General features: G+C 44.0%; 1 protein-coding gene across 1 annotated transcript in view; it reads left to right on the top strand.

Moving 5' to 3' along the window:
* The window catches only part of LOC123760375 (parathyroid hormone/parathyroid hormone-related peptide receptor), a 177133-nt gene that overhangs the window by 79499 nt on the left and 85134 nt on the right, over window positions 1-12500 (top strand). Inside the window, exon 3 of the mRNA XM_069328866.1 lies at window positions 1533-1679. Coding sequence (XP_069184967.1) covers window positions 1533-1679 — 147 coding nt within the window. The remainder of the gene's footprint in view (window positions 1-1532; window positions 1680-12500) is intronic.

The raw sequence follows: 12500 nt of genomic DNA on the forward strand, positions 1-12500 counted from the left end.
TATTCTATAACGAGAATATATATATTAAAAAATAATAGCAATTGCTTCAACAAATAAAATAATAATTTCTAGAACAATTACAATTATTCTTAAAACAAGTAAAATATTACCTACTATTAAAATTTAAAAATAAAAAAAAATAATTAAAATTATTATTCTTTGTCCAAATATAATAATAATACAATTATAATTACCAATAATATGATAAATTATAACAAATAAAATGATAATTATTACAATTAATAAAACTATAAATACTACAATCAATAAAATAATAATTGGTATAACAAAGTATATTTTGTTACAAGAGAAGAGTCGTTCGCTGAAGCCTAGTCATTAACTCTCTATAACAAACAACCCTCCGCTTGGCTGATCTCAACAACCCATCAAATTGAAATTTTTGGGACAGAAAAACAGAACAAAACATAGTCTCATTGACATAAAGCGACGTATTAACTTTTAACTACTACCTTTCTCACGCAATAAAACACAAAAAATAAAAATCCCGCGTTTAATGAAGGTATTTTGTGGCGGGAGTTTTGAAAGGGAGATCCGTTAGCGACCGTTAAAAATCTCGACCGTTTGAAAGGGGATATAAAAAAAAAAACCGCCAAGAGCGTTTGTAGTTCAGAATGAATTAGTTTATTCTATGGTGAAAAAATTACCGGCAAAAAATGCCAGTTCCATCGCCATACGAGTGAATGTTTAGAAAATATATTCGATGGTTTCGTGGTTGGTGGAAATTCAAGAATTCGTTTAGACCGTTAAATTCAAAAATGGGAATTTAAAATGGAGCAACACCCGGCCTCCTCCTCCTCTTCCATCTCGAATTTGAGAATGGGGGAAACTGTCCCAGACTGGCTACCTTTCCCTCAGGCAAATATTGGCTAATGATGTTGATGTGTAAACGGGATTAACAGCGAAAAAGAGAGTTCAAAATGTTGTTTAACCGTTTTGGCCGGTGGGTTAGTTACCATGATAACTTGGGCAAGATAACTGGTCTGGTGAGCCAGTTATCCTGCCCTGGCTGGAATATGTACCTCTCGTGAGATATATTCACACGAGGTAAGTAGATATACTTCTTGTGAGGTATATATATATATTGAATTTGAAGTCAAATACTGACTACAAAAATTATATAATTCAAAATTTTGAATTATTGGCCGTGTTCGAGAGTGCGACTTGATCCGGGCTTCGTCCACGTTCACCTTGTAGTGTGGACACTCCCTAAGCGAACGAAGCCAAGACAGCTCATCTAACCTACCCTAGATCTAACCAAACATAAACCCCACAATATACATTAGTATTAATTGACATTTCAGGCAGAAATATGTATTATACTGCATGATGGACTCATCCTAACAGTTGTTTGTATCTGCTGAATGTGTCAAAACTGTACTTAGTACAAAGTCAGTATTTGACTTATTGTTTGGGCTGGAAGATGGTTTTTGTGATTCATAGCACTATTACTGGTGGTGGTAGTGGTGGTAGTGTTACCACAACTCAAGGTACTGTTCTTATTTTTGTTCCAGGAAGTAGCGGAGAGTTCAACGACTCTTGGAGTGAACACCAGAAGAGAAAGTGGCTTCAGTTGATGTTTCTGGAGCGGGAAGCTGAGTGCCGGCGCCTACAGGTGTTGGAGGAGACCAACACCTCCTCCTACAGCCTACACCAGGATGGTCAGTAGTTCCTGGCACTTGCTAGGAGGCCAGGAAGTGCCTAGCTTCCTGGGCCTCCGTCATAGCCTCTCTACGGCGCCAGTGTCGCTTCCACCGGTCTCTGTGTCCTCTTCTTTCTCTTCTCCTCCTTCTTCCTCTCTCTTCCTTCCTTCCTTCTCTTCCTCTTCCTCCTCCTCCTTCTCAAATGTATCCATAAATGTGGCGAAATTTTATGAAACTATTTCAAACTTTTATCGAGAACATTAATATATGTGGATAATAAATTTTAACTCATCGACTATATATATTCTCTCTCTCTCTCTCTCTCTCTCTCTCTCTCTCTCTCTCTCTCTCTCTCTCTCTCTCTCTCTCTCTCTCTCTCTCTCTCTCTCTCTCTCTCTCTCTCTCTCTACCTCTCTCTCTCTCTCTCTCTCTCTCTCTCTCTCTCTCTCTCTCTCTCTCTCTCTCTCTCTCTCTCTCTCTCTCTCTCTCTCTCTCTCTACCTCCCTCTCTCTCTCTACATCCCTCTCTCTCTCTCTCTCTCTCTCTACCTCCCTCTCTCTCTCTCTACCTCCCTCTCTCTCTCTCTCTCTCTCTCTCTCTCTCTCTCTCTCTCTCTCTCTCTCTCTCTCTCTCTCTCTCTCTCTCTCTCTCTCTCTCTCTCTCTCTCTCTCTCTCTACCTCCCTCTCTCTCTCTCTACCTCCCTCTCTCTCTCTCTCTCTCTCTCTCTCTCTCTCTCTCTCTCTCTCTCTCTCTCTCTCTCTCTCTCTCTCTCTCTACCTCCCTCTCTCTCTCTCTACCTCCCTCTCTCTCTCTCTCTCTCTCTCTCTCTCTCTCTCTCTCTCTCTCTCTCTCTCTCTCTCTCTCTCTCTCTCTCTCTCTCTCTCTCTCTCTCTCTACCTCCCTCTCTCTCTACCTCCCCCTCTCTCTCTCTCTCATTCTCTCTCTCTCTCTCTCTCTCTCTCTCTCTCTCTCTCTCTCTCTCTCTCTCTCTCTCTCTCTCTCTCTCTCTCTCTCTCTCTCTCTCTCTTATCTCTCTCTTTCTCTCTCTTTCTCTCTCTCTCTCTCTCTCTCTCTCTCTCTCTCTCTCTCTCTCTCTCTCTCTCTCTCTCTCTCTCTCTCTCTCTCTCTCTCTCTCAGCTGACTTGATTTTACGATTATGTTCCATTTATGTTCCATATGCGAGATATATATATATATATATATATATATATATATATATATATATATATATATATATATATATATACATATATATATATATATATATATATACATATATATATATATATATTAAATCTGCATAAAGTTATTGTGTGTATATGCGTGCACGTGTTGTATATGTTCCTGCATATTGTATGTCCGTGTACATAGTGTGTATGTTGGTGTATATTAGGTGGGTATAAATATTAATACAGAGTTGGTGGTCCTGTGAGGTATGTGCAATTTAGTATGGAAATTTGTTTGTTTAATTATATTGGATTTTAGTGTCGCAGAAAATTAGATTTGAATTCATACACAGGTGTACAGAGGCAGTATTATCAGGAGCACGCGCGCGCGCACACACACACACACACACATAAAATTCAAATGTGTTTTGAGGAGCCAGTAGGGATGAGCGACCACAGTGTACTGGTGTTTGAGTACTTGATTGAAGAAGGGTTATTGAACTCGAGGAGGGATACCGAAACCAAAAGGTTAGCATACCGAAAGGGAAACTATGAGGGGATAAGAAAATTCCTAACAGATATAGCATGGGAAACAGAGCTCAGGGGAAAGACGGCCCAAGATATGATGGATTACATCACGCAGAAGTGCAAGGACGCAGCAAACAAGTTTGTCCTAGCCCAAAAGGAAAACAGAGAAATGAAGATGAGAAACCCATGGTTTAATCAGAGATGTAGGCTAGCTAAGCAGCAAAGTAAAAGGGCATGGAGAAACTATAGGAATAACAGGACACTGGAGAGCAGAGAAAGATACCAGCATGCCAGGAATGAATATGTCAGGATGAGAAGAGAGGCAGAAAGACAATACGAAAATGACATCGCAAGCAAGGCAAAGACTCAGCCTAAATTGTTGCATAGCCACATTAGGAGAAAAACAACAGTAAAGGAACAGGTTATGAGATTAAGGATAGCCCGGGGCGGAAGGCTTCACTACAAATGACAAGGAAGTGTGTGAGGAATTGAATAAGAAATTCCAGGAGGTCTTCACCATAGAGCAAGGAGAAATTCCAGAGGTAAGTGAGGGAATGGCTAACCAGGAACCACTGGAAGAGTTTGAGATTACCAGTGGGGAAGTAAGGAAGTGTTTACTAAAGTTGGACGTGACGAAGGCTATAGGCCCAGATGGAATCTCCCCTTGGGTTCTAAAGGAAGGAGCAAGAGAACTGTGCCTACCACTCTCCATAGTGTATAACAAATCACTGGCAACAGGGGAACTGCCAGATATTTGGAAAGCAGCTAACGTAGTCCTGATATACAAGAAAGGGGATAGACAGGAGGCACTGAACTACAGGCCAGTGTCCCTAACCTGCATACCATGCAAGCTGATGGAGAAGATTGTGCGAAAAAAACTAGTGGAGCATCTGGAGCGAAGGAACTTTGTAACACAGCATCAACATGGGTTCAGGGATGGCAGGTCCTGCCTCACAGGGTTACTTGAATTCTACGACCAGGCAACAAAAATAAGGCAAGAAAGAGAAGGGTGGGCAGACTGCATATTTTTGGATTGTCAGAAAGCCTTTGATACATTGCCACACAAGAGGCAAGTGCGAAAGTTGGAGATGCAGGCTGGAGTGAGAGGGAAGGTACTCCGGTGGATAAAGGAGTACCTAAGCAACAGGAGACAACGAGTCTGTGTGAGGGGTGAGGTCTCAGATTGGCGAGACGTCACAAGTGGAGTCCCGCAGGGGTCAGTCCTTGGACCTATACTGTTTCTGGTATATGTAAATGATCTCCCAGAGGGTATAGATTCGTTCCTCTCAATGTTTGCCGACGATGCAAAAATTATGAGGAGGATTGAAACAGAGGATGATAGTAGGAGGATACAATGTGACCTGGATAGACTGAGTGAATGGTCCAACAAATGGCTGTTGAAGTTCAACCCGAGTAAATGCAAAGTAATGAAACTAGGCAGTGGAAACAGGAGGCCAGGCACAGGATACAGAATAGGAGATGAAGTACTTAATGAAACAGACAGAGAGAAAGATCTAGGAGTTGATATCACACCAAACCTGTCTCCTGAAGCCCACATAAAGAGAATAACGTCTGCGGCATATGCGAGGCTGGCTAACATCAGAACGGCGTTCAGGAACCTGTGTAAGGAATCATTCAGAATCTTGTACACCACATATGTAAGACCAATCCTGGAGTATGCGGCCCCAGCATGGAGCCCGTACCTTGTCAAGCACAAGACGAAGCTGGAAAAAGTCCAAAGGTATGCTACTAGACTAGTCCCGGAACTAAGAGGCATGAGTTATGAGGAAAGGCTGCGGGAAATGCACCTTACGACACTGGAAGACAGAAGAGTAAGGGGGGACATGATCACAACCTACAAAATCTTCAGGGGAATCGACCGGATAAACAAGGATGAACTATTCAACACTGGTGGGACGCGAACAAGGGGACATAGGTGGAAACTTAGTACCCAGATGAGCCACAGAGACGTTAGAAAGAATTTTGTCAGTGTCAGAGTAGTTAATAAATGGAATGCATTAGGCAGTGATGTGGTGGAGGCTGACTCCATACACAGTTTCAAATGTAGATATGATAGAGCCCAGTAGGCTCAGGAATCTGTACACCAGTTGATTGACAGTTGAGAGGCGGGACCAAAGAGCCAAAGCTCAACCCCCGCAAGCACAATTAGGTGAGTACAATTAGGTGAGTACTTAGAAGCAAGAATATTAGGATATAATTACCCAGATCACTGAACAGAGACAAATCACAACATATACATATATCATGAATACTTTAACATTAGGCGAAGATAGAGTATGAGAATGATATAGCATCTAAAGCTAAGGACCAACCCCAAACTACTTCGTATCCGCTCAAGAAAGAACCTTATCTTACCTGGCTATCATCAGTAGCATATGCAGGTTATCTTGAGGTTATCTTGAGGTTATCTTGAGATGATTTCGGGGCTTTAGTGTCCCCGCGGCCCGGTCCTCGACCAGGCCTCCACCCCCAGGAAGACTCCCAGGTACCTATTTACTGCTAGGTAACAGGGGCATTCAGGGTGAAAGAAACTTTGCCCATTTGTTTCTGCCTCGTGCGGGAATCGAACCCGCGCCACAGAATTACGAGTCCTGCGCGCTATCCGCGCTATGCAAGGTGGTTCAACATAAGAACTGCCATAAGAAATGTGAAAAGAGAGAGTGTAGCTAAGGGCCGTTCTGCATTCCACATACGTACACTAATGCTAGGAAATGAGTCACTATATTTAGAGTCGTTACCGTCTCAAGGGTAAGGATAAGCTGGAGAAAACCCATTGATATCTCACTAGACCCATTTAGGAGCTGAGAGTCATGAATTATGAGGAAAGCCTAAAGTAACTTAACCTCACATCGCTAGATGAGGAAGATATGATCACGATATTGAAAATACTCAGATGGATAAGCATGACAGAGAAATGAAATTTTGTTGATGTGATGGGACACAAACAAGGAGCAACATGTGACGTTTTAAAGTGTCTTAAAGTCCCTTCAAAATCAATTTTGAAGTGTTTGGAGGGAGAGTTCCGTCACCTATACCAGACAGCCCTTTCTCCAGTTAATGACAGCTTGACAGGCGTTACCCTAGAGCTGGAGCTTTGTTCCCGCAAGCACAACTAGGTAAGTTCATCTTCCCCATAATTGCTTTCCTGACCATTGTCGCCAGGGCTCAGCCACCGCGGTTTCACGGTGTAATAGCCAAAGCATTTGGGCACGGAGAGGGTTAGTCAGGCAGGATAGGGACTGGAGGGTATAATTCGACATGTATCTATTCTGCTGCCTGCGCACGCCCACACACGCACGCACACACAAACACACACACACACACACACACACACACACACACACACACACACACACACACACACACACACACACACACACACACACACACGAATGGGGGCCTCGTAGCCTGGTGGATAGCGCGCAGGACTCGTAATTCTGTGGCGCGGGTTCGATTCCCGCACGAGGCAGAAACAAAATGGGCAAAGTTTCTTTCACCCTAAGTGCCCCTGTTACCTAGCAGTAAATAGGTACCTGGGAGTTAGTCAGCTGTCACGGGCTGCTTCCTGGGGTGTGTGTGTGTGGTGTGGGGAAAAAAAAAAAAAAAAAAAAGTAGTTAGTAAACAGTTGATTGACAGTTGAGAGGCGGGCCGAAAGAGCAAAGCTCAACCCCCGCAAAAACACAACTAGTAAACACACACACACACACACACACACACACACACACACACACACACACACACACACACACACACACACACACACACACACACATACAATCATGGGGGTTGAGAGATATGAGCCCAGAGATAAGAATTAATAGCAAAACAAGGTCACTGATATATATATAAACAATAAATATACACTATATCACCCATTCATTATATCACCCTCGTGTTATATATGATGGTGTTATACCACCACCACCACCACACTCCACCACCACACTCCACCACCACACTCCACCACCAACATCCACCACCACACTCCACCACCACACTCCACCACCACACTCCACCACCACACTCCACCACCACACTCCACCACCACACTCCACCACCACACTCCACCACCACACTCCACCACCACACTTCACCACCACCACCACCACCACCACCACCACCACACTCCATCACCACCACCACCACCAACATCCACCACACTCCACCACCACACTCCACCACCACACTCCACCACCACACTTCACCACCACCACCACCACCACACTCCACCACCACACTCCATCACCACCACCACCACCAACATCCACCACAATCACCACCACAATCACCACCACAATCACCACCACCACAATCACCACCACATAAACACCCTCACCACCTCCTCCCACACCATCATCCACATTAACATCCACTCTCCATCAATCCACTCTAACCCATCCACCCATATGATCCACACCCAACTACTTCCGTCTCCAACCATCAAATTGCTTATTAGAAAAGATGAGTAAATATTTCAGCAATCTCCTCCTCTTACTCCTCCTCCTTCTTCTCCTCCTTATTCTCCTCTTCCTCCTCCTCCTCTTCCTCCCATCAGAGGTCATCACAAGTTCGTATTTGCTTTGGGTAGTTAAGCTGTTACCAGTATTGACCCAGGGTGACCACTTCGTCTCCATTGATCAGAGTGTTCGTTTGCGGGTGTCTGCTGACTCCTTGTGTTTCCTGCTTGCTCTCTGTCTTGTCTGCTGAGTGTCTGTGTCTCCTCCTTGCTCTCTGTCTTGTTTGCTGAGTGGCTGTGGCTCCTGCTTGCTCTCTGTCTTGTCTGCTGAGTGTCTGTGTCTCCTCCTTGCTCTCTGTCTTGTCTGCTGAGTGTCAGTGGCTCCTGCTTGGTCTCTGTCTTGTCTGCTGAGTGTCTGTGGCTCCTGCTTGATCTCTGTCTTGTCTGCTGAGTGTCTGTGTCTCCTGCTTGGTCTCTGTCTTGTCTGCTGAGTGTCAGTGGCTCCTGCTTGGTCTCTGTCTTGTCTGCTGAGTGTCTGTGTCTCCTGCTTGGTCTCTGTCTTGTCTGCTGAGTGTCTGTGTCTCCTCCTTGCTCTCTGTCTTGTTTGCTGAGTGTCTGTGTCTCCTGCTTGCTCTCTGTCTTGTCTGCTGAGTGTCTGTGTCTCCTCCTTGCTCTCTGTCTTGTTTGCTGAGTGTCTGTGGCTCCTGCTTGATCTCTGTCTTGTCTGCTGAGTGTCTGTGGCTCCTGCTTGGTCTCTGTCTTGTCTGCTGAGTGTCTGTGTCTCCTCCTTGCTCTCTGTCTTGTTTGCTGAGTGTCTGTGGCTCCTGCTTGCTCTCTGTCTTGTCTGCTGAGTGTCTGTGTCTCCTCCTTGCTCTCTGTCTTGTTTGCTGAGTGTCTGTGGCTCCTGCTTGATCTCTGTCTTGTCTGCTGAGTGTCTGTGGCTCCTGCTTGGTCTCTGTCTTGTCTGCTGAGTGTCTGTGTCTCCTCCTTGCTCTCTGTCTTGTTTGCTGAGTGTCTGTGTCTCCTGCTTGCTCTCTGTCTTGTCTGCTGAGTGTCTGTGTCTCCTCCTTGCTCTCTGTCTTGTTTGCTGAGTGTCTGTGTCTCCTGCTTGATCTCTGTCTTGTCTGCTGAGTGTCTGTGGCTCCTGCTTGCTCTCTGTCTTGTCTGCTGAGTGTCTGTGGCTCCTGCTTGGTCTCTGTCTTGTCTGCTGAGTGTCTGTGGCTCCTGCTTGGTCTCTGTCTTGTCTGCTGAGTGTCTGCGTCTCCTGCTTGCTCTCTGTCTTGTCTGCTGAGTGTTTGTGTTTCCTGCTTGCTCTCTGTCTTGTCTGCTGAGTGTCTGTGGCTCCTGCTTGCTCTCTGTCTTGTTTGCTGAGTGTCTGCGTCTCCTGCTTGGTCTCCGTCTTGTCTGCTGAGTCCCTGCGTCTCCTGCTTGCTCTCTGCCTTGTCTGCTGAGTCTCTACGTCTCCTGCTTGCTCTCTGTCTTGTCTGCTGAGTCCCTGCGTCTTCTCCTTGCTCTCTGTCTTGTCTGCTGAGTCCCTGCGTCTTCTGCTTGCTCTCTGTCTTGTCTGCTGAGTCCCTGCGTCTTCTGCTTGCTCTCCACCTTGTCTGCTGACTCTCTGCGTCTCTTGCTTGCTCTCCACCTTGTCTGCTGACTCTCTGCGTCTCCTGCTTGCTCTCTGTCTTGTCTGCTGTCTCTCTGCGTCTCCTGCTTGCTCTCTGTCTTGTCTGCTGAGTCCCTGCGTCTTCTGCTTGCTCTCCACCGTGTCTGCTGACTCTCTGCGTCTTCTGCTTGCTCTCCACCTTGTCTGCTGAGTCCCTGCGTCTTCTGCTTGCTCTCTGTCTTGTCTGCTGAGTCCCTGCGTCTTCTGCTTGCTCTCCACCTTGTCTGCTGACTCTCTGCGTCTTCTGCTTGCTCTCCACCTTGTCTGCTGACTCTCTGCGTCTCTTGCTTGCTCTCCACCTTGTCTGCTGACTCTCTGCGTCTCCTGCTTGCTCTCCACCTTGTCTGCTGGTACAATGTACCCGGACTTGTCCAACTTTAAATGGCTTCCTCTAACACACAACAATAACAGAATATTTAAAATTAAGAGAAAATATAGGTGAGAAAGAGATAATAATATAGTATACCCTGAACCAGTTCTTATAAGGTATACTCTAGACCAGTCCTTATATAGTATACCTTACACCAGTCCTTATATAGTATGTCCTACACCAGTCCTTATATAGTATACCTAACACCAGTCCTTATATAATATACCTAACACCAGTCCTTATATAGTATGTCCTACACCAGTCCTTATATAGTATACCTAACACCAGTCCTTATATAGTATGTCCTACACCAGTCCTTATATAGTATGTCCTACACCAGTCCTTATATAGTATGTCCTACACCAGTCCTTATATAGTATACCTAACACCAGTCCTTATATAGTATACCTTACACCAGTCCTTATATAGTATGTCCTACACCAGTCCTTATATAGTATACCTAACACCAGTCCTTATATAGTATACCTTACACCAGTCCTTATATAGTATACCTAACACCAGTCCTTATATAGTATACCTTACACCAGTCCTTATATAGTATGTCCTACACCAGTCCTTATATAGTATACCTTACACCAGTCCTTATATAGTATACCTAACACCAGTCCTTATATAGTATGTCCTACACCAGTCCTTATATAGTATACCTTACACCAGTCCTTATATAGTATACCTAACACCAGTCCTTATATAGTATGTCCTACACCAGTCCTTATATAGTATGTCCTACACCAGTCCTTATATAGTATGTCCTACACCAGTCCTTATATAGTATACCTAACACCAGTCCTTATATAGTATACCTTACACCAGTCCTTATATAGTATACCTAACACCAGTCCTTATATGGTATATCATGCAGAGCTCATTCCGTCTGAGACAGAGACGTCATTCCAGTCTCTCTCTGGATGCTGACGGGACTGGTTGTGCCTTTTGACGTTCCTTCGTTTATTTGGTGTTTATCAAGTTCTCTCATCAACCCGTTCTCGCACTTTCGTATAGTCAGTATTGACTTATTAAATACGTGCATATGTGACATACTAAACATACTAATTTACCTTGAAAAGCTTCATAGAAAACACCGACCTTACCTAACCTTTATAGTATGTTAAGGTACGCATTTTATTGCTTCGTAATTACAATTATTACTTAACCTATTATAGGTATAGGTTAAGTAATAATTGTAATTACGAAGCAATAAGATGCTTATCTTAACATACTAAGAAGGTTAGGTAAGGTCGGTGTTTTCTATGAAGCTTTTCAAGGTAAACTAGTATCTTTAGTATGTCACATATGCACGTATTAAATAAGTCAATATTGACTGTAAGAAAGTGCGAGAACGGGATGCTCTGTTGAACACCATTAGAGGTCGTCAAGTTTATATTTATTGGATTGCCTCTCAACGTAACTATTGTGCCTCTATTTTTGGAACGGGATTATTTTGCACTTCCTGCCATGCCTCCTGCTTTCCCGTGGAGTTAATTCCATGTTATTTCCAAATATTAAAAGTATTTGGTTCCAATATTTTCAATATTGAAAATATATTTTCAAATCCAATATTTTCCGTGTAAATTATTATGTACCTCTTGCCAGCGCTCTAGACAACACCAGTTGGAGCAATTTTTAATCGTTCCCAATAAATTAGGAGTTGTATTGGATGGATTTGGGCAGTATAGATCTTCACTACAAGCGTCTCCAGGTCAACAACGTCTCCTCCAGTGGAAAAAAGAGTTGCTAATGGGCAGGAATAAGATTGCACCCAAGAAAGTAGAACGAGTCTTTAATTCGGTCCTCTTACCAGATATGTGAAAGATGGTGCATGTAGATGAGCAAGTAGATGAGCAGGTAGATGAGGAAGTAGATATACACAGATAATTACACTACCTGCAAGGTAGGTTAACCCGAGCAAGAGACGTCCAATACTCGTGTGCTATAGAGGCCTAAAATTCCTTTTTTTTAACAACTCAAGAATTAAATTAATCTTGGATTACTGACATCTCATCTGAAAATTTTTGCCCACATAAAAAAATATTTTTCATTAAATTTAAATACAGGATATACAGGCTAAGTCAAGGGGCGACATTCCTATGTCCAAAAACACTGTTCTTTCTTGCAGTAACTAAAAATAATTACCAAATAATAATAATAATAATATGAACAATATCTGGGTGATATAACTATATAACGATATATCGAGCGGACAGCACACTGGACTTGTGATCCTGTGGTCCTGGGTTCGATCCCAGGCGCCGGCGAGAAACAATAGGGCATAGTTTCTTTCACCCTATGCCCCCTGTTACGTAGCAGTAAAATAGGTACCTGGGTGTTAGTCAGCTGTCACGGGCTGCTTCCTGGGAGTGGAAGCCTGGTCGAGGACCGGGCCGCGGGGACACTAAAGCCCCGAAATCATCTCAAGATAACCTCAAGAAGGTACGAATTTGAAGCAAAACAGAGGGATGTGTTCAAACCACAATCCACCCTTCCCTAGATCATCCTGTGAGATCAATGTTGAATCTTTCTTCTATTCCCAGGATCAGTGTTGCACCTTACGCCCCCAGCGGGTATAAACCCTTATAGTTCCCGCTCCGTGTCTTCTGGGAGAAGTTTCTGATCCT

Source organism: Procambarus clarkii, chromosome 22 (assembly GCF_040958095.1).
Source record: "Procambarus clarkii isolate CNS0578487 chromosome 22, FALCON_Pclarkii_2.0, whole genome shotgun sequence".
Lineage (NCBI taxonomy): Eukaryota > Metazoa > Arthropoda > Malacostraca > Decapoda > Cambaridae > Procambarus > Procambarus clarkii.